Consider the following 22,138-nt stretch of genomic DNA (forward strand, 5'->3'; position numbering starts at 1 on the left):
CCTTTTTAAGCCCCTTTCCAGTGGTTGCCTATCCACCTCCACTTCAAACCTGCTCAAGGTCACAAAGGAAAGTGCTGGAAATGGGATTAGAACCTAGATCCTCCGACTCCCAAGCCCGTGTTCCTTCCACTAAGCCACCTTGCTGCCCCATTTTCTGCCTTCATTAAAAATAGAAGAATTAAGCAATGCCCAGATTTTCTTGGATACACTCCCACCTCCGAAACCAGATAGACCCAAATGTTTATAGCTTCTGAGAGGGTTTTTCTGAACGTTAGATCCATGCATTAATACGTATTTGTAAATTGTATTCTGAACCATTTTTCCCTTCCCTCCTTTCCCCTGGCCCCCGGCAGGTTCCTCCTCAAAAGCTCTAGCCTAAAAGTTGCTGGACTATTGACTCTAAGAGAGATTGGGAACTTGATCCTCAGTTTTCAAAGACAATCCTACCAATGGCGAGGTCCTTCCCGTGCATGCGAGTGTGGCTGAAAAGACTCCAGAGCAGCATTAAATGGAACTTGTCCTCTAGACTGCAAACTCCTTGTGGGCAGGGAAAGTATCTACCAACCCTGTTGTACTCTCCCAAACGATTAGTACTATGCTCTGCACAAAATAAGCATTAAGTAAATACCATCTGATTGAATGATTGATCAGGAGTTGGGGCAATACTCAATGATTATCATAAACATGCAGAGTTTCCATTCTGAATATTTATTCTCTCATCACAAGGCTTAAACCATTACATCCCTTTCCATTTCCATTTTCTGAGTTTTCTATGAGCCCGTGAATAGGCTCTGTGATACAAATCCAAAGCACTGGAGTATTTTACACTGTATCTTCTCATTTCTTAATTTCATATTCTCTGTAAATTAAATGATAAAGCCACTCTTTTTGGCCAATGAGCACCTTTGAAGATCATCCACTATCAAACAGTCACAGTTAAAATTTTGAGTTTCGAGTGGCACTCTTACTTACATATACCTTCCATATTTCCATCTGGGAATTTCACCAATGACCAAGTCAAAGGCTTTAAGAGGAGAATGACAAAATGTCAAAAGATGGTTTCCAGTCACGTTTTCATCCCGGGTTTTCATAGTTGGTGAAACAGAAGAGTTTCTCTTTAAGGCATTTGAAAGTTGGCCTTTCTTCTGGAATAATGTTCCAACACTTGCACATAAGCTCATAGATCATGGGTGGACATTTTGGTGGGGACAACATCCGAAACCCAGATAGAACTTTTTGGTGGACTTCACTGTTGGACATTCCTAGAAAATAAGGAGGAAAGAGAGAAGATGAGAATCAAGAAGGTTGGAGCTTTTCAGGAACGCAAGAGGAAAAGAAGACTGAGCCCACTGTTGGGTAGGAACTGTCTCTATATGTTGCCAACTTGTACTTCCCAAGCACTTAGTACAGTGCTCTGCACACAGTAAGCGCTCAATAAATACGATTGATGATGACAAAGCTTTTGGAAGGAAAAGTATTATCTGTTGGTATTTCTATTTGGAAATGGATTTGGAGAAACTGGTCAGTGTGATCTAACGAGCTGCACAAAGTGATATGGTCACAGTCAGACTTCACTGATATGGGAATAAAGGGGTCAGATAATTTTCATAGCCAGGAACAATTAGAGTCTTTTTCACATATCTGTGCTTCACATCCAAAAGGGCACTAGTGATGCTCCTCAGAGCGGCAGAGGTTGAATGACTCTCTTGGGTCTCCTTCTTTGTTCTTTGGTGGCTCTCTCCTTGTGGTCAGGGAACATGTCTTCCAACTCTGTTATATTGTACTCTCCCTAGTGCTTAGTACAGTGCTCTGCACGTAGCAAGTGCTCAAGAAATACAATAGATTGATTGATTGATTAGTTAGATCTTCATTTACACCCATCAACACTGAAGAATGAAGTCTGATGACACGCATATTCGTGAAGTGTTCCATATTTTTATTCCAATGCTATTGATGCCTGTCTACTTGGTTTGTTTTGTTGTCTGTCTCCCCCTTCTAGACTGTGAGCCAGTTGCTGGGTAGGGACTGTCTCTATCTGTTGCCGAATTGTACTTTCCAAGCACTTAGTACAGCGCTCTGCATACAGAAAGCGCTCAATAAATACAATTGAATGATAACTGAAAGAATGAATGAGGTGGCCCATCTCTCATCACTGCAACTCTTTCTGGCCCATTTCAAATATGAGTTTGCAGGGATTTGCCTTTGGGGATTGAAGATGATGCTACAGATGGTGAGATTTTATCAAAGTTGGGGTGTGGTTGAAATGACTGATAATAATAATAATCATCATCATCTTCATCATCATCAATCCCAGTGCTTAGTACAGTGCTGATTACATAGTAAGTACTTAACAAATGCTATAGTGGTATTACTATGGTTTGGTATTTGTTAATGGCTTACTATGTACCCAGCACTGTACTAAGCACTAGGGTAGATCCAAGTTAATCAGGAAAGATACAGTCCCTGACTCACATGAGACCCATAGTCTAGAGGTGAGGGAGAACAGTATTAAATCCCCATTTTACAGAAGAGGAAACTGAGTCACAGATAATTGAAATGACTTTCCCAAGCTCACACAGCAGGCAAATCATCATCATCAATCGTATTTATTGAGCGCTTACTGTGTGCAGAGCACTGTACTAAGCGCTTGGGAAGTACAAGTTGGCAACATATAGAGACAGTCCCTACCCAACAGTGGGCTCACAGTCTAAAAGGGGGAGACAGAGAACAAAACCAAACATACTAACAAAATAAAATATATAGAATAGATATGTACAAGTAAAATAAACAAATAAATAGGGTAATAAATATATACAAACATATATACATATATACAGAGCAGGGATTAGAACCCAGGTCCTTTGACACTCAGGTTCATGGCTTTTTCACTAGGACTGCTGCTTCAACAATCTCTTTCCCACTGTATATCCACAATGGTCTCTTGGGGAGGTATCTTTGCATTTTTTACATGCAGGGCCTGACATTATTTTAGAATTTGTTGCTTAAAAATCACATTCTGCCAGACCATTTCCCTCTCAAAAAGTCATCACATTCCCCATTTGTTTTTATGATTTACTCGGTGTGTCTTTAAAGTGTTTCTCCTGGCCCCATTTCTTACAGCCCTCCAGCCTCACTGAGCAAGTGTTTGGGTATTTTGCCAACATCTGTTCCCCTTATGTGATCCCATCTAGTGAAGCTGAGGTGTGACAGGCATTGTTTTGGTGCAGGTGGAATTCATGGTCCAGGATCTCCTCATCAATGATCCTTTCCTTGCCTAATTAAGTGATGCTGAAGGAACCATTCGAGAAATCATACTGTCACCAGTGGCGGTTCCCAGGTCCCAAGCAGGTGTGCAGAACTTCAGTTTGGTTGCAATGTTATCCCTGGCACTTCTAGATCTTTTGTCATAATCCTTCAAGTAACAGTATTTTTTCTTCTAAATTTAGAACCCAATCACCTCCATAAAAGTTAGGTGGCTTAACTATTGTCACGGATGCTAGAATTTTTCCAGAGACCCAAAGCAGGCATACACAGTAGTAAGGAGACCACAACTGTGTGAAATTCATGTATGCCTCATAGTCTATGCCAAATGTACAGAGGGAATTTACAAGTTAAGAGCTTGTTATTGTTCTCTTCAACATCGATATTATTTGTAGGCATTTACCTCCCACAATCAGGGACCCACATTCCTGAACTAGAATTTTGGGTTTTTTTAATGGTATTTGTTAAGCACTTACTATTTGCCAGGCACTGTACTAAGAACTGGGGTAGGTACAAGCTAATCAGGTTGGATACGGTCCATGTCCCACATGGGGCTCACAGTCTTTGTCCCCATTTTACAAATGAGGTAACTAAGGCTCAGAGAGGTTAGGTGACTTGTCCAAAGTCACACAGCAGACTAGTGGTGAAGCCAGATTAGAACCCAGGTCTTCCTAACTCCCGGGATTATGCTCAACCCAGTGAGTCACGTTGCTTCTCATAGAACTGTGAAATCAAGGTAGGGGAGACACCCAGGGCCAGAGGGAATGGAAAAATTAAGCCCTCCTCCCCCTGCCCCCCTTTCCCCCCATCATCCAGCATGGCTCAGTGGAAAGAGCCCAGGCTTTGGAGTCAGAAGTCATGGGTTCAAATCCCGGCTTTGCCAATTGTCAGCTGTGTGACTTTGGGCAAGTCACTTAACTTCTCTGTGCTCAGTTCTGTAAAGTGGGGATTAAGACTTTGACCCCCCCGTGGGACAACCTGATCACCTTGTAACCTCCCCAAAGCTTAGAACAGTGCTTTGCACATAGTAAGCGCTTAATAAATGCCATTATTATTATTATTATTATTATTATTATTGTTTTCCAGGATCATAACCTGGAGAACTCTGTTTAAAAGTACATTACCTGGATATGGCATCTGTCCCCTGCTGAAAATCTCATGAAGCAGAATTCCAAAAGACCAGACGTCAGATTTAATTGAATAACGTCCATAGGCGATGGCTTCTGGTGCTGTCCATTTGTAGGGGATGTTTTGGGCGTAAGATAAGTAGATGTCGTCCTACAAAACCCAGAGGATTGGGGATTAAAAGAATATACATGTGGAAGATCCTGGAATTAAAAGCTACACAGGACATTCCTGGCGTTGGACATTCCCAGGATCTGTTCCAGCCTCCAGGGATTGACAAGGTGGGAGACACTCCACAACCCACAATATGCTCCCTTTTTGCTTTGTCATCGAAGAGAAGAGATGGGAGTCATGTGAAAATCACACCTTGGCTCATGCAACAGAAACTCCATCTTTGCTCAGTGTGATACAAGACTCTGGACTATATGTTGCCAACTTGTACTTCCCAAGCGCTTAGTACAGTGCTCTGCACACAGTAAGTGCTCAATAAATATGATTGATTGATTGGATTAAGCTCATTATGGGAAGGGAACATGTCTATCAACTCTCTTATACTGTACTTTCCCCAAGTGCTTAGTATAGTGCTCTGCACACATTAAGCACTCAGTAAATATGATTGATTGATTGAAGATGAAGCAGTGTGGCCTCGTGGATAGAGGCTGGGCCTGGGAGTCGGAAGAACCTGGGTTTTAATCCTGGCTCCACCACTTGTCTGCTGTGTGACCTCAGGCAAGTCTCTTCACTTCTCTGGGCCTCAGTTACCTCATCTGTAAAATGGGGATTAAGACTGTGAACCTCATACAGGGGTGGGACTGTATTCAACCCGATTTGCTTGTAACCATCCCAGTGCTTAGAATAGTGTCTGGCACATAGTAAATGTTTAACAAATACCACAATTATCATCATTATTACTACCGTATGAGACAGATTTTTTACACACCTTGATCAGCCTGGCCAGTCCAAAATCACCCACTTTGCAGATGTTATTTTCTCCAACAAGGATGTTCCTGGCAGCCAGGTCCCGATGAATATAATTCTGAGATTCCAGATAGCTCATCCCCTCAGCTACCTGAGATGCTATGTCCACCAGTTCACACACTGGGACACTGGCTGCGTCAGAGTCTACGAGAGAGGCGATCAGAAGCCCATTCATTACTCCTGATCTCAGCTGGGCAACTGAGCCAAGCAAAGGGAGATTAATGGTGACTATGCCATATGGGGCAAAAAGAAGGAAAAAACCATATACTATTTAGTTCCTATATATGTTCCTAGCAGAAATGATTGATTGGTTGATTGAAGATGAATCAGTCTGGCCTAGAGGGTAGAGGACAGGCCCAAGAGTCAGAAGGATGTGCACTCTAATCCCAGCTCCACCACTTGTCTGCTGTGTGACTTTGGGCAAGTCACTTCACTTCTCTGTGCCTCAGTTACCTCATCTGTAAAATGGGGATTGAAACTGCGAGAACCATCTGGGACAGGGACTGTGTCCAACCCGATTTGCTTGTATCCACCCCAGTGCTTAGTTCAGTGCCTGGCACACATAAGCGCTGAACAAATGCCACAGTTATTATTATTTTTATTAAAAATATCCCACCTCTGCCCTGAGTAGCTCTGACCCATCCCTGTGCTCTCTGGAACTGCTCTGTCTCTGCAGCTTGTCACTTCCCCGGTTGCCTTGATGTCTCTAGCATCACGATCCCAGTTCCCTTCTCCCTTTCCCTGCTGCCCTTCCACCCCTCATTCTTCCGCTCCCAGTTAATCCTTGCTTGGGCATCAGCTCTGAGGTAGTGACGCAGAAAATGACAGTTCCTTTTTCATGTGAATGTAGCTGATAGTCATGGTCATTCTCTTGGATGGTACCCTTTTCTGCTCCCACTATCTGTAATTTATTTCAATGTCTATTTCCCTCACTAGATTGTAAGCTCCTTATGGGGAGGGATACTGTCTACCAACCCTTATTGCATTGTACTATCCCAAGCCCTTAATACAGTGCTCTGTAATCTAGTAAACTCAGTAAATGCCACTGACTGATTGATTGGTAAGTGGTCTCTTGTGAATTCAAACACATGCCAAATTCAACACATAGACATTTTTCTCCAGCGATAATAATAATTAATAATAATAATTTTGGTATTTGTTTAGCACTTACTATGTGCCAAGCACTGTTCTAAGCACTGGGGGAGATACAAGGTAATCAGGTTGTCCCACATGGGGCTCACAGTCTTAATCCCCATTTTCCAGATGAGGTAACTGAGGTACAGAGAAGTGACTTGCCCAAAGTCACACAGCTGTTAAGTGGTGGAGCTGGGATTAGAACCCATGACCTCTGACTCCCAAGCCCATGCTCTTTCCATTGAGCCAAGCTGCTTCTCTGGACAATTAATTCATTTATTTAGCGTACACCTTCTGAAAGAGTTCATTTTTGCCAACGAGTAACCCTGGGAAGGGGGCCATCCCACACTAAATGCAGATTTAAACCCTGTTGCTTCCCCTTACCTCTAATTTATTTTTTCTTTCCCTGCTAAACTATAAGCTCCTTAAGCATAAGAGTCATATCTACTAACTCTATTGTACTGCACTCTCCTCAGTGCTTAGTACAGTGGCTTGCCCAGAGTAAGCACTCAGTAAATATGATTGATTAGCAGTTGGCACCAAGAATGAAACACAGTTCCTGGAATATTTTAAAGTGTGAGAATGTGTCTGCCAACCATATTGCATTGTTCTTTCCCAAGGGGTTAGTTCAGTGCTCTGCACACATTAGGGACCAATAAATACCACTGACTGATCGATTGATAAACTTCAGAAGTTCAGGAAATGGGTTTGTACACTGCCTTAATTACTCTGGAAATGCACTCCTTTTCCTCCTGCCACCACTCACTTGGCTCCCATATTTTTTACCTACTTTCAGCATTCTTCTGGGTAAGTTTTCTCATGGTGAACAGCTACAGTGTAAGGTTTGGAGTAGGATGAGGAGGGAGGGGGTAATATTGAAATAGGTGAAGGGTGCTTGTTGTGACTCCTGTTCAGGATTTTTCCCTCCTATCACAAGAAGGGCCTTGGTTACCTCGTCTGTAAAATGGGGATTAAAAGTGTGAGCCCCACATAGGACAACCATATTACCCTGTAGCTACCCCACTGCTTAGAACAGTGCTTGGCACAGAGTAAGCGCTTAACAAATACCATAATTATTATTATGATTATTATCTGTTTTTACTGTATCTACCCCAGCTCTTAACACAGAGCTTGGTACATAGTAAGCACTTATCAAGTCCCACAATTTCACATAGTAATTACACATGGTTATTCATTCATTCATTCATTCAATCATATGTATTGAGCGCTTACTGTGTGCAGAGTACTGTACTAAGCGATTGGAGCAGTACAATACAGTAATAAAGAGAGACAATCCCTGCCCACAATGAGCTCACAGTCTAGAATCATGGTTTGGTCATGCTTGCCCTAGGTGGTCTTTGCATTTGTGGAAGACTACCTCTTATCCCATCTCCTTGGCAATGTTTTACAACCAACATTTTCACCACAAATGCTGCAGCACATGAGGAACGGAAGTGACTCACACCCTCCCCCAACTCCAGTCCTTACCGCGAAGAAACTCAAGGAGATTTCCTTTGGGCATGAGTTCGGTGATAATGTAGACAGGATCCCCAGCTGATGAGATGGCGTACAGAGCAAGAATGTGCCTATGCCGCAGCTCCTTCATCACCTGGATCTCAGAGTAGAACATTTGCTGGTGCATCAAGTCAGCTTGAGAAAGTCACAGGGAGGAACAGAAAGCCAAAAGTAAAGCAATGAGTACTTCTACAGCCCCCACTATGAACATCCTACACTCTCCCTAACAGCCCCACTTTCTATGATGGACTAATGAAAAAGAAGAGGAGGCATCCTACTTAGCTGGGAGGTAGACATGTCTGGCCCACGTCCTCCCCCTGGCCTGGAATGCCCTCCCTCCACACATCCGCCAAGCTAGCTCCCTTCCTCCCTTCAAAGCCCTACTGAGAGCTCACCTCCTCCTAGAGGCCTTCCCAGACTGAGCCCCCTTTTTCCTCTCCTCCTCCCCATCCCCCCGACCCTACCTCCTTCCCCTCCCCACAGCACCTGTATATATGTTTGTACAGATTTATTACTCTATTTATTTTACTTGTACATATTTACTATTCTATTTATTTTGTTAATGATGTGCATTTAGCTGTAATTCTATTTATTCTGATGGCTTGACACCTGTCCACATGTTTTGTTTTGTTGTCTGTCTTCCCCTTCTAGACTGTGAGCCCGTTGTTGAGTAGGGACCGTCTCTATATGTCACTAACTTGTACTTCCCAAGTGCTTAGTACAGTGCTCTGCACACAGTAAGTGCTCAATAAATACAATTGAATGAGTGAATGAATGAATGTCTAACTAGAAAATGCAAAGAAGAGATTTAGTGAACCTAGAAGGAAAATAGTGAGATGAACAGACATTTTCCCTCTTTATTTGAAAATGAGTCAGATGGTCCAAACAATCAACCTGCCAAGTGCTCAGTACAGTGCTCTGCACACAGTAAGCACTCAGTAAATGTGATTGATTGATTGAAAGTGCAACGAGGATTTATGGACTGTAAGCTGCAAGCTAAACTGGAAGATAGACTGTAAGCTACTTGTGGCCGGGAACATGACTATAAAATCTGTTATATTTTACTCTCCCAAATGCTTAGTAGATTGCTCTTCACCCAGTAAGTGCTCAGTAACTACGATTGATTGATCTTGGATAAATTGGATCCAAAGCCAGCATAGGATAATCACTGGGGTTCTCTAACTCCTCTGGAAACAGAATATGTAGAAACGGATTTACATTGTGGGTAGAGGGATTTTTAGATGAGGTTTAAGAAAGAACTTCCTAAAAATGAGGGATATTTTACTAGAACAAGTATTTTGAGGGATAATGCAGAGAAGCAGTGTGCCATAGTGGAAAGGGCACAGGCCTGGGAATCAGAAGGATCTGGGTTCTAGTCTTGGCTTGGCAACTTTCCTGCTATGTAAAGTTGAACATCACTTCACTTTTCTGTGCCTGTTTCTTCAATTGCAAATGGGAATTCAATACCTGTTCTCCCTCCTACGTATTCTGTGAACCCCATGTGGGACCTGATTATTCTGGTTTCTATCCCAGTGCTTAATGCAGTGTTTGTCACATAGTAAGCACTTAAAAAATGCCACAATTATTATCATCATCATTATTATTATTATTATTGTTACTGGAGCCCCATGTGTGACTAGGACTGTATCTGATTTGATTATCTTGCATTTACTCCAGGACTCCCAGTCCCACCAATACAGTTGGAATTCCAGTAGTAAACTCAAAATGATTTCCAACCTGCAGGAGGGTGGTGGAAAAGAGTGTGGGAAGAGACCAGGTCAGAGAGATTCCTTGTCTAGAAATGGTCACTACCCATCACATGAAACATTCCGACCCAAAGAAAATGTGCTTACCTTTAGCAATCACTTTAATTGCGACTCTAACTTGCTTTTTCCAGTATCCTTCAAAGACTTCCCCAAAGTATCCAGAGCCAAGTTTCCTAGTGAGTGTAAATTCTTCTTTGGGCCTTTCCCAATCATCCCAGTGAGGAAGTGGCTTAGGCTCATGCTAGATGAAAAACAGACATGCAAATTATGCATTAGAATACATATTCATGGAGACATCATGGAGATACATAAGGACAATTCCACTTCCTGGAGTTTGAGTGTATTGTTAATATTTTGAGAAGCTTCAGCAGGAGAAGTCTGGTCTAGCAGATACCCACCAATCAGACACTTACAAAATAATAAGTCCCCTTAATCTAGAAACCCACTTTAGAAGTGTCTAGTTAAGTGTCTAGATACCTTTGGTCATCCAATGACCCTAATTCATTAAAAAAAACTTAATTTTTAAGCAGTTGATCTAGACAACACATTCGTGGGAGCCACCGTGTGTTTTCAAATGCACTGACTGATTTTTTTTTCCATTTTGGAAGATGTTCCACTTAGTATTTTCTCCTAAGTGTTCATCATGAGAAGAAAGTCATTCATAAAAAGTGTCATATAACGTCATGACCCAGAAATGTGCTCACTGGAAAGATCTCTGATCTTGGCAGCTGAGTTCATTGAGCAACTTGCCTTCCACCATTAATGGTGAGGCAGAAGGCTGAGGAGGGGGTTAGAGGAAGGTAGGTGGGGGAGAAAGGAGCTCCTTTCCTTGCTTTTAATAGTTTGAAATCAAATTGTGTTCCATGAGAGAAAAAAGGGAAGTTGATTCTGGGAAATGGTTCCCTTCTCACTCTTCAGGAACATCCGTTCAACTTCAGAAATGTCCATCTTTCACCTTTGGGCATCTGATATGATCACTGAACATGTCTTCCTAAACGCTGTGTTGCCTCAGGTAATACTTTGGAGCAAAACCTGATTCAGTTTTTGACTAAGACCCTTTGCCGACTTTGAGGAATCTTGAGGAGCCCTCACTGAATAACCACGGCTCCCTGGCATGTTTAGTTTGGAGTGCAGGCCTCATGAGTCACATGAAGGAAGCGGGAACCTTGAGGGTTTAGCTCTGGCTGGGCCATTTTGTCTGGCAGAAAATTTCCACATCACCCTAGTAAATGGCCGCCTGTACCATTATTATTATTGCTCCCAGAAAAAGACTTCCTGTGCTAAATTTCGGGTTGTTGTTCAACAATCGGGGTTCCTTTTTTATCTTATTATCTACCAGTCGAGCTAATTACCAGCTTTGTTAGAATTATCAAAGCTGGTTTTGAACTCAACTGGTACATAAGAGACTTATTTGTGTTTTCTCAGTAGACAATCCCAGGCGACTGAAGTTCAAATTGTAGATAATTAGCCTGTAGCTCTCTTCCCACTCCAACCTATTGATACTTCTGGCTTCCTCAATCGAAGGGGAGCTCTCTAAGCTCCAATCATTGTGAAGAATAAAGGTCAGGATGCTTGTAGTGCTTCTGCCCCCAACCTAGCCAACACTCCCCCAGAGGATTATCACTTTCATGAATGTCTGAACTCTTCTCCTCACAGCCTTGAGTTCGAGAAATCAGCTTGCCCCAGATTCACTTCAATGGACATGGTTTATTGCAAATGGAGTAATTCCAGGAAGGGTGGCCACATTTCCAGTCTTAATGAAACAGAGAAAGTGTTTCAGGATCTGTGACTTTTCCTCAGTTTTCTAGATGTCGAAGAAACACTTAGGCCTGGACACCCAGATTCAGTCAAGGCAGACCAGCTTCATGGAATATAAAGGACTGATGTTTTTTCAGCAAAGGCATACGTGAGAGTAGAAATCAACCCTGTTTCTTCCCCCACTGCCTCTCCAGCATTTCTACATCACATGAGGTCTCGGGTACTACCTCGCCCTCTTATGTACTCATCTTTAAATTCCACTGAATCCCTCTGCCTGTAATTTATTTTAGTGTCTACCTTCCCAATTATTTGATAAGCTCCTTGTGGGCAGGATTCATGTCTACTAACTCTATGGTACTCTCCCAAGTGATTAATACAGTACTCTGCACAGAGTAAGCACTCAATAAATATGAATGATTGATTGATCAATTGATTAGGTCCATTTTACTTAGCATAGGATGCTTTCTCTAATCAAATTGGATAAATCATGGTTTAGCTATAAAGGCTCTTTGTGGACTTTGATCACCTTAGACAAAAACAAATGAAGTTTCACTATGGTGAAATTGGTGGACATTTCAACCTGCCCTAAAGATGACAAATAGAAAATCTAAATATTAAATCTAAAGCATAAGAAAATTTCAATTTACCTTCCAGCAGGGATTGGTGAGTTTCAGGCCATGGGAAAGGTTCCTTGCTTTGTGATATTCAATCAGGCTATTGAGATCTGGAAAGGAGACTATAGCATTCATATGGAACTTTCCTTCTGCGCTCTGCCATATCTTGTAATGTCTCACAATCCTATCATCCCGAACTTTGAAATCAGAGGGGGAGGAGACAAGAAAGGAGGGACACAGGGAAGAGGGAGTCATTGATTAATGGTGACAGAATATTTACTGTTCTCAGAAACCAGTAGCAGTGTGGAAGTATATAGTTAAACTATTGCTTACAACATTGATTAAGGATGCATTTCTTGCATTTGCAGTTTGGGGAAAAGCTTCATCTTCTGAAAATGCAAAGACAATGACTCTAAGAAAGTTACTACCTCTTGGAAAGATCCCAAGCCAGAGAGTCATGGGGCTTGAGTTTTCCATTTGGCTCTGTCCCTAGTTCCCAGAGTAACAAGTCACCCAGCTTCTCTGAGCCTCTATTTCCTTATCTGTAACCCCCCCACACCAAAATGGAGGTCATGGCACCCATTTCATGTTCATTTCATAGACACATTATGGAACTGAATGAAGCCACAATTCTGAGTTACTCCTTTCAAGAGAGGAGCCTCAAAGAAAATTAAAATTATTTCTGACTCAGTTGACTTTGTCAGATTGTGCATTCCATTTGGGGTGAGAAGTGTGTCTGATCTGATTACTGGGTATCTACCCCAGTGCTTAGTACATAAATAATGCATAATAAAAACCATTATTGACATTATTATTATTATTGCTGAGTTTGCTCCCTCTTTCTTTATTCCCCCTAATTTGGAATACAAAGTCAGTCTCCCCTACTAGATTGTATGCTCCTTGAGGGCAGGAATGGTGTCTACTACTTCTATTGCACCCTCTAGTCTTTTAGTATAGTATCTTACACAAACACTAAATAAATACTATGGATTGATTTTAGCTTGCCCATGTGATAAAATTGTTCTAGTACCTGTGCAGAAGAGATGTGGCATAAGGCGTAGGTAGGAATAATAATTGTAGTGTCTGCTAAGCATTTAATAATAATAATAATTATGGTATTTGTTAAGTCCTTATTATGTGCCAGGCACTGTTCTAAGCACTGGGGCAGATACAAGCAAATTGGGCTGGACACAGTCCCTATCCCCATTTTGCAGTTGAGGGAACTGAGGTGCAGAGAAGTAAAGTGACTTGCCCAAGGTCACACAGCAGGCAAGTGGTGGAGCCAGAATTAGAACCCATGACCTTCTAGGCTAGATACAAGCAAATAGGGTTGGACACAGTCCCTATCCCACTTGGGGCTCACAATCTTAATCCCCATTTTACAGATGAGGTAAGTGAGGCACAGAGCCGTGAAGGACTTGCCCAGGGTTACATAGCAGACAAATGGTGGAGATAAGATTAGAACCCAAGTCTTTCTGAATCCCAGGCCTGTGGTCTATCCAGTAGTTCAGCTCTAAAAAGTGTATAGGCCTCTACATGCACCTCTTAGAGTCTAAGGAAGTGGAAGAGGCAAAGTCAGAGAGCACGTGATCTTCCTGTAAACGGTAATCTCCTTGTGGTCAAGGATCATGTCTACCAATATAATTTTATTGTGTTTGCTCAAACGCTTAGTAGAGTGCTCTATGCATAATAAGCACTCAGTAAATACCATTGATTGATTGATCTCCACAAGAAACAGCGTGACCTATTCATCCATTCAACCATCTTTACTGAGCGCTTACTGTGCCTTAGTGGATAGAGCATGGGCTTGGGAGTCAGAAGGACCTGGATTCACCACATGTCTGCTGTGTGACCTTGGGCAAGTCACTTAACTTCTCTGGGCCTCAATTACCTCATCTATTAAAAAAATGGGAATTCTGAATGTGAGCCCCGTTTGGGACAAGGACTATGTCCAACCTGATAAATTGGTACCTACCCCAGAGCTTAGAACAGTGCATGGTACATAATAAGTACTTAAAAAAGTACCATTATTATGCTTTTTAGAGTGCATATTATGTCTGCCTTTGCCCATGAGAAGTCTTCACACAGACTTGCAATTTTTAGGAGAAGCTGTATAGCAGATATTCTGTGCAGTTCTCAGGTGTAGCCAGCATGGGCATTGGTGGGGAGGAGGGCAATGGGAAATATGAGAACGGGCTACAAGGGACTTTACTTCCAGAAAGAATGGAGTCTATTCTTTACAATTCCAAGAACGCTTTCTACTGGACACAGGTTTTACAACCAGGCTGAATAGTTGCCTCTCCAATCAGTTCTGCCAGGAAAGTTGGTGCCACTATCCATGTTTTACAGGTGAAGTTGCTTGGGCAAAGAGGTGGCTAATTTGCGTAAAACCACGCAATGAATCAGAGACCAATCCCGGTTTGCATGGGAAATGCATAGTCAACTCATTGTTGTTGAGGATTATCTAGATCTAATGTTGCTACAGCTTACTTTTCTTAACTTTTAGGGGAAAGAGGGGTATATGGATCGAGATATATGCACTCAAAATCTTACATTTCAGGGGTTGACTCCTGAATCTCACATGTCACATTGGGCACTTAGAGCAATTAGAAGTTTTTTTTCTGCTCATTTTTCTCTAGAGTTTTTACTGTACAAAACTATAGGATTTGTTGAGGTCTGTATCATTCTGAAGTGATATAATAATAACAATTGTGGTCTTTGTTAAGGGCTTACTGTGTGTTGGGGTAGATACAATACAAGCTGATCAGACACATCTATGACATAGAGGGATCACAATCTAAAGGAGAGGGAGAGTAGGTATTTTATCCCCATTTTTACAGATTAGGAAACTGAGGCACAGAGAAATTGAGTGGCTTGCCCAAAGCCAAGCAGGCAAGTGATGGAACCAGGATTAGAACCTGTTCTCCTGACTCCCAGTACCATGTTCTATAAAAACCAGTACAGCATTCTGTTCTCAGTGAGCCTTCACTCTATTGACTGCTGGTGTATCCACAGTAGAACATCAGAAATGAAATGCACTGGAGCTCAGTTTGAATATTCTGACAAAATTCTTAGAGGAGAGCTTGCCAGAGACAGATCCTGGGTTCAGATAATTCTTTGCTAAGGCTCTCTGCCTTCATTTGGGATAATTGGAAATTCAATTTAAAAAACTGTATTTTAAAAATGCATTTATCGAGTACTCACTTGTTTTGTACCCTTCCTGGCACTTAGCGCAGTGATCAACCCACCAAAAGTGCTCAATAAAGACCACTGATTAATTGACTGATTACTGATTCAGTGCTAAACTGGGACAGATAGAGATAATCAGATGGAAAGCAACCTGGGGATGAAGAGGATGGGCACAGAGGGTGAATCTCAGATTAACCTCTTCTGACCTAAATTGGATCTTCTGAATCAGTGCTCCTGCTCAGCTCTGAGGTATTGTGCCCATTTTAGCTCCTTTAATGAATTATGCTTGCAAAGGGCCCATCAGGGCTTCACCCAGGGGCCTGTGGAGGATTTAAGAGAATGCCTGAGTGGAGTTCCACACTCTCTCACTAGCAATTACTACAAGTGAAAGAACAGGTTTGGGGAGTTCAACCACTCCACCTCTTCAATTGACCCCAATTCCAGGTGACAGCAAACACACTCCCCAGCAGACATGCAGGAGTTGCAGACTCAGGTTTTAGTCACTGTCTGTCAGTTGGTCTCGTCTCACTCTTTACATTCTAGAAGACACTGGAAACACCTTCTGTTCAGGAGACAATGCTGATCTATCATGGTATTTCAAAGGGATGGCCTGTGGAGGTCTGGGAGCCAGAGGAACTGGGTTCTAATCCTGGCTCTGCCACCTAATAATAATAATAATGATGGCATTTATTAAGCACTAACTGTGTGCAAATCACTGTTCTAAAATGCTGGGAAGGATGCAAGATGATCAGGTTGTCCCACCTTGGGGCTCACAGTCTTCATCCTCATTTTACAAGTGAGGTTTTGAGGCACAGAGAAGTTAAGTGACTTGCCCAAAGTCACACAGCTGACAAGTGGCAGAGTCGGAATTAGAACCCATGACCTCTGACTCCAAAGCCCGGGTTTTTTCCACTGAGCCACGCTGTCTGTTGTATGACCTTGGGCAAGTCATTTAACTTCTCTGTACCTCAGTTACCTCATCTGTAAAATGGGAATTAAGACTGTAAACCCTATTGTGGGGCAAGGGACTGTGTCCAACCTGATTACCTTATATCTACCCCAGCGCTTAGTAAGTGCCTGCCATTCTACACTGTAAGCCCAGTGTGGGCAGGGATTGTCTCTCTTTGTTGCTGAATTGTACTTTCCAAGTGCTTAGTACAGTGTGCTGCACACAGTAGGTTCTCAATAAATATGATTGAATAAATGGAGAGTACAAAATAAGAAAAAACGGACAACTTTGGTTTAATAAATACCATTAAAAAGCCAATCTATTCTCTCACATAACTCTGAAACTGTTAAAGGAATAGCCTGTTGTCTGTCTGTGAGCTTGGACAAATCACTTAACTTTTCTGTGTCTGTTATCTCCTCTGTAAAATGGGGATTAAGATGGTGAGCCCTGTGTGGGACAGGGACTGTGTACAACCTGATTATCTTGTATCTACCCCAGTGCTTAATACAGTGCCTGGGACATAGTACGTGCTTAACAAATACCATTAAAAAACAACAAAAAACTCTCCAAGGAGTTTACTTTGCCCCTAACCTAAGCACTCTTAGAAGACTACTGATAACACGCTCTGATATTTTTCTGATAAGAGTGGCAGCCTTACTCTGATTCATTTCTCTCTCTCAATCTGGGGCTATGCAGAAGGCATTATACGAGTATTGTGACCATCTCAATACCTTAAGCCATTTACATTGAAATCCAGGTCACCAAGGAAAATGAGACAACTTCCCTATTGATTTGTAAATCATTTAACAAAGCTATACTACAGAGGTAGATTATATTGATAATTTATAATCAATCATTGGTGTTTATTGAGCACTTACTGCATGCAGAGAGCACTGTGCTAAGCACTTTTAGTACTTTTTTTAATTGGTGGTACAGCTTGCCTGGAAAAATTGATGCATTGGATATTGATGGAAACAGGGCAAGGGGGAGTGAAATTTTGCATTTATGTTAACCGGGGAGAATATCAGATTTGGATCCTGTATTTGAGTCAGAAAGCTAATAGTGGAGAAACACAGAATTAGGGCACTCATGTCAGTGTCTTCATATTGTACTATGTCAAAGAAGAAAGGACTGAATTTTACCTGATAGGACGTAGTCAGCTCCTTTCTTCTCACTTGTTCTGACCAGAAAGGCACCTGTTCTATTCTCTTCAGATAGGAGCCTGTGTAAAGCTTCTGTTCGTGATATCTGCCCATAGTACCATCTACAGGAATCAAGAAAAAGAAACACAGAATTGTAGTAATAGCAATAGCAGTGGTATGTAAGTGCTGACTGGATGCAAATCACTCTACTGGGGAAAATATACAGGTGGGAATTAGACATACTTCCTCAGAGGGGGTTCCCAATCTTAAAATTGTACATATCTTGTACATATTTACTATTCTATTTATTTTATTTTGTTAATATGTTTTGTTTTGTTGTCTGTCTCCCCCTCCTAGACTGTGAGCCCGCTGTTGGGTAGGGACCGTCTCTATATGTTGCCAACTTGTACTTCCCAAGCACTTAGTACAGTGCTCTGCACACAGTAAGCGCTCAATAAATACGATTGATTGTTTGATTGATTGAAGTTGGAATCCAGTATTGTGTGGGATTTGTGCAAGCACTTTATACTGCACTAACACAATGGGGATCATGAGGGGGAAGTGCTGGGTAATCCAGTTCATTTCTAGTTTTTAAGTTACTTTTATAATAAGTATGAACTGCTTTGCAAAACTGCCTTGCTTCTGGGCCACCCTATAACCAGTCAGGCACAGGTCCTAGAGATTGCAAGAGAAAAGGACAAGGGTCGAAGGTACAGGAGAAGAGGCCAAAGTCCAGGTGACATAACTGGCAGCCTCTCCTTTCATCTAGCCTAAGCTGACACAAGCTCAATGTATTAGTGAGCCTAAAGAGAACCCAGAAGTCTGAATCATAGCGGCGTTTCTCATGGTTCACCTAAATCCCTGCTTCTCTTCCTGTTATTTCCTGGAAGAGGGAGTGAAATGGATTTATTTTTCACATTCAGCTGCTTTCCTAAACTGATATTGTGTAGCCCTAACTTTCTCAGGAGAATGCTGGGCTGGAGATGTTGAGGGACTGCATGGGATCATTGAGAAATTGAAGGAGAAAATTAACCCACCCTCCAACTGAATCTCATTTCCCAAGAATAAAGGCACTTAAACTCTAATTGCACCACAAATATCACATCTTTTGTGTTTGTTGTTTGTTCTGTTCCACATGTAATTCTTTTGTTCATTTTGGAATTGCCTGGAGGATTAAATCTATTGCCTAATTTTAAACAGTAGAAACACTCTAGGCTTTAAAAAATTATTTAGCAAGCACAAGATTTGCCTAAAATACAAGGTAGTCATAACAATACCAAAAATAATATTTAGCATTTTTTTTCTCTTCTTTTGAAAGGACCCACATACACTTCCTTGGAGCATTTGTCCCAACTGGTAAGCAAAAAGCCAATCTGCATGTCCCAGCCTAAACCACAAAATGGTTTGCCAAGACCTTAGTACTCACTTTTCAATTCAGTAACCACATAACTCCTAGGGCTCTTCTATTAATCTTTTTAAAGCCTAAAATAATTTTCTCCAAACCAATATTTATCCCTAAAATCCAGAGAAAAGCCCTAAACTTGCCAGGAGCTTACAACACAGAATCTTGGAATCTGCTGATTTTCTCCAAGTATGTTTCATGTTTTCCCTGATTTAACCTGACCGTAGATCAATTCTTAAAGCTTCCATTCCAGAAATGGAGGCAGATCCCTTTATATAGGACAAATTTGGAATGAGTAATCAAGTCATGGTTCGAAGTCTAGTCTAGGCAAAACCCCCATACTGCTAACCAGCAAATGTGAATGAGTTTCAAATTCCCACTCTAGGCAGGATTTTACTTACGGTTCGGTTTCCAATGTCTCTTGCTCAGCTAAATAATTGTAGGGGACGTAACCTTCCCCTTGGATCCTTCCTGATGTATCTATTTTCTTTGCCCGCCACCAGTCTTCCATGTTCTCAGTGACCTGGAAGAGGTCTCCAGCCTTAAAACTTAATTCATCATCGGTCCGTGCCTCGAAGTCCCAGAGGCTGACATACAGGTGTTTGGTCCACAAAGGGGAAGTGGTTCTTGAGACCATGTTGGTGGATCAAGGAGGAGCTGATCTCTGAGAGGGGCAGCTTTTCAGCCTTTCTCCCAGGACTGTGTCACCCAGGTTTCTTTGTTCATCATGCCTCTTCTTCGGGCATTTTGGTCACCTGTGCTGAGCTTTCTCTGTCAGGAAAGTGAACTTCTTCCTTTGACGCTGAGGGGAACTCCTGTTTACATGTCTAATCCTGACAGAGAGAACCAGAACTGCCTAATGTGTCCTTTTCCCTCCTGGGAGCTCCACTTCCTTATTGTCTGAATGCAGGACTGCCCTACGGGCCACTCCCATGCAGATAACCAGAAAGTTGGAGTCACTATTGCAGGATCATTAAAATCCCCAGCTTCTAAGATGAGCACTTCATTTTGAGGAGTGACTAGGGTATGAAATGAATTCAGCAGTCCTTCCCCTCTCCTGGACCACCCAATCCACCCCGGCCTCTCCTCTGCCCAACAAATACACACACACGCAAACACACAGACACGCAAGCATGCACCTTTAAGATTTATTGAAATCCGGAAGTCGGGAAGGGAGGGAAAAAGAGCAGAAGGGAAAACTGAAGATAAGATGCTAAAAGAAGAGGTACACCAGTCAAATTTCAAGGAAAGAAAATGGGGGCAAAAAGAGATTAGAATGCTGAGTTTGTAATTTCAGATGTTTAGGTAACTCAAGTTGAAGGATTAATTGGGTTTCTGGTGAATCAGTGTCTGTTTGGGAAATTTGGAATAGGAAGCTCCAAGAGTCATCATTTTGCTGTGACTCATGATAACTCACCTTGACAACTGCACACACCTATGGAAAATATGTTTTCCACAATTTAGCCACGTGATCAGCCAACATATCTACACTCATGCACCTGCGTGTGCGCACGCATGCGTGCACACACACACACACACACACACACATATACACACACCACCCCTGCTTGGGTGAATCACACAGGAGAGGCACTGCTAAAGACTGACAGCTTGATCAATCCACCCTCTTCCCTTTGTGTTGCCAGTACAAATGCTACAGCCTTCTTTTCCATAAGCCAAATCACCAGGAACAGTTTACCCATACCCATCTGTCTCAGGAACTTGCCATTTCTGCTTTTCTAAGCCAAATCTTTTCTCTTTCACCCCTTACCACCTCTCCTTTTAGTGACTGATACCGTGAGACCTTTTTGGGTTCACTGCACAAATCCCTGTTTTCTAAACCGGGTGTGCTGGTTCTTTACCCCATGCAGAATGTGGCAACTTACTCTTTAATACTTACATAGCATCTTCTATTGGCAAAAGACTGTGATGTTTTTATTATTTGCTTTCTTGCAAAAACCACAGGGGATGTCATTGTCCACATTATTTAGGCAAGGTACTAAGGTGTCGACTTGCTAAAGTCAATGAAAGATCAAAGATTTGGACCCCAAGTTGATTGAATTATGTTATAAAGGACATACACTGGTCACCTTAAAGAAAGGATGTGTCATCACTTTGATATTCTCAGTTAGGGACACTTTTTCATGAAGAATGCAGTTGGTGCTGGATAACTATTTTGCAAGTTTTGATCCTGCAAATGTTTTGGTTTATTTAGTTTGTTGGAAAGAGCGTTAAGAAGCAGCCAATCATAGAATGCAAATGGCAGACCCTCTGGACATTCCTTCCCATTTCTGCCTTTCTTTAAAGGTAGTTGTTATGACCTTTCTATGTGCCGGGCATTGTACTAAGCAGTGATTTAGATTCAAGCTAATCAGGTTGGTTACAGTCCATGTCCCACATGGGGCTCACAGTTTTAATCCCCAGTTTACAGAAGAGATAACTGAAGCATAGAGAAGTTAATAGACTTGCCCAAGGTCACACAGCAGACAAGTGGCGGAGCCAAAATTAGAACCCAGGTCCTCTGATTCCCAGGCCAATACTCTAGCCACTAGGCTTCACTGCTTTTGCACACCCTTTAGGGATTTTCTCCCCTATTCTCTCACTCCACAAATGCATGGTCTCGTGACTTTGCTTACTGTTTTCCTTGGCTGAACAGGTGCCAAGGAGGTGTCAGTTTGGATGCGAAAAATCCAAGGATTTAAACTGAGTAATAGCAGTTGGGGATCAGATAAGCTGACTAATTTAGTTGGGACCATCCCAGTTCCATGACATTTGGATATTTTTCTAAAATTGTTCAAAATGTTCTACAAAAATCTGGGATTATCCTGGCTAAACCAGGATGTATGGTCAGGTTGGCTTAGAGGACTGATGGGAATGAAATGTAAGAGGCAACTGAGTCCAAGAGACTTGGCCAACAAGGGATCGTACTTTACAAGTGCCTGGGAGAGACAGGAAAGGAATCATCACGTTGGTTAGTCAGGCAATCAATCATATTTATTGATCACTTACTGTGTGCAGAGCACTGCACTAAGTGCTTGGGAGAGTAAAATATAACAATATAACACATTCCCTGCCCATAGTGATCTTACAGTCTAGAGGGATTACAGTCTAGACTCAGAAATATTTCAACAAATACCAGAATCATCATCATCATCTTTCCCAAAAGCAACAACAATAATTCCATCCCCTCAATAGACAGGAGAGCTGAAAATAGGAATGTGAAAAGGTTGGGGTTTTTAAACCTCTTCTTTTCCCCCTCACTTTGGGCTTTACCAAAGCGATCCACTGTGACAAATTGATCAGAG

The 22,138-nt window shown here is 42.0% G+C and overlaps 1 protein-coding gene across 1 annotated transcript; it reads right to left on the reverse strand.

Annotated features, from left to right (window-relative positions):
* Nucleotides 1-721: 721 nt before the first annotated feature.
* On the reverse strand, nucleotides 722-19,470 carry PTK6 (protein tyrosine kinase 6). The gene is made up of 8 exons (XM_038750659.1): nucleotides 19,235-19,470; nucleotides 17,432-17,553; nucleotides 12,185-12,348; nucleotides 9,867-10,020; nucleotides 7,987-8,148; nucleotides 5,327-5,508; nucleotides 4,386-4,539; nucleotides 722-1,262 (listed from the first exon to the last, which is right to left on the reverse strand). The coding sequence occupies exons 1-8, from the start codon at nucleotides 19,468-19,470 to the stop codon at nucleotides 1,075-1,077; spliced, it is 1,362 nt and encodes a 453-aa protein (XP_038606587.1). The 3' UTR covers nucleotides 722-1,074.
* Nucleotides 19,471-22,138: the final 2,668 nt, after the last annotated feature.

Source organism: Tachyglossus aculeatus, chromosome 8 (assembly GCF_015852505.1).
Source record: "Tachyglossus aculeatus isolate mTacAcu1 chromosome 8, mTacAcu1.pri, whole genome shotgun sequence".
NCBI classification, from domain to species: Eukaryota; Metazoa; Chordata; class Mammalia; order Monotremata; family Tachyglossidae; genus Tachyglossus; species Tachyglossus aculeatus.

Bases quoted from the DNA above. Each gene is read 5' to 3' on its own strand.
- PTK6 (XM_038750659.1), bottom strand. From the start codon at position 19,470: ATGGTCTCAAGAACCACTTCCCCTTTGTGGACCAAACACCTGTATGTC. The intron at 17,554-19,234 runs GTAAGTAAAATC...TGATTCCTGTAG, and splicing joins GAGACATTGGAAACCGAACC to ATGGTACTATGGGCAGATAT. The intron at 5,509-7,986 runs GTAAGGACTGGA...CCTCTCTCGTAG, and splicing joins TCTCCTTGAGTTTCTTCGCG to ACTCTGACGCAGCCAGTGTC.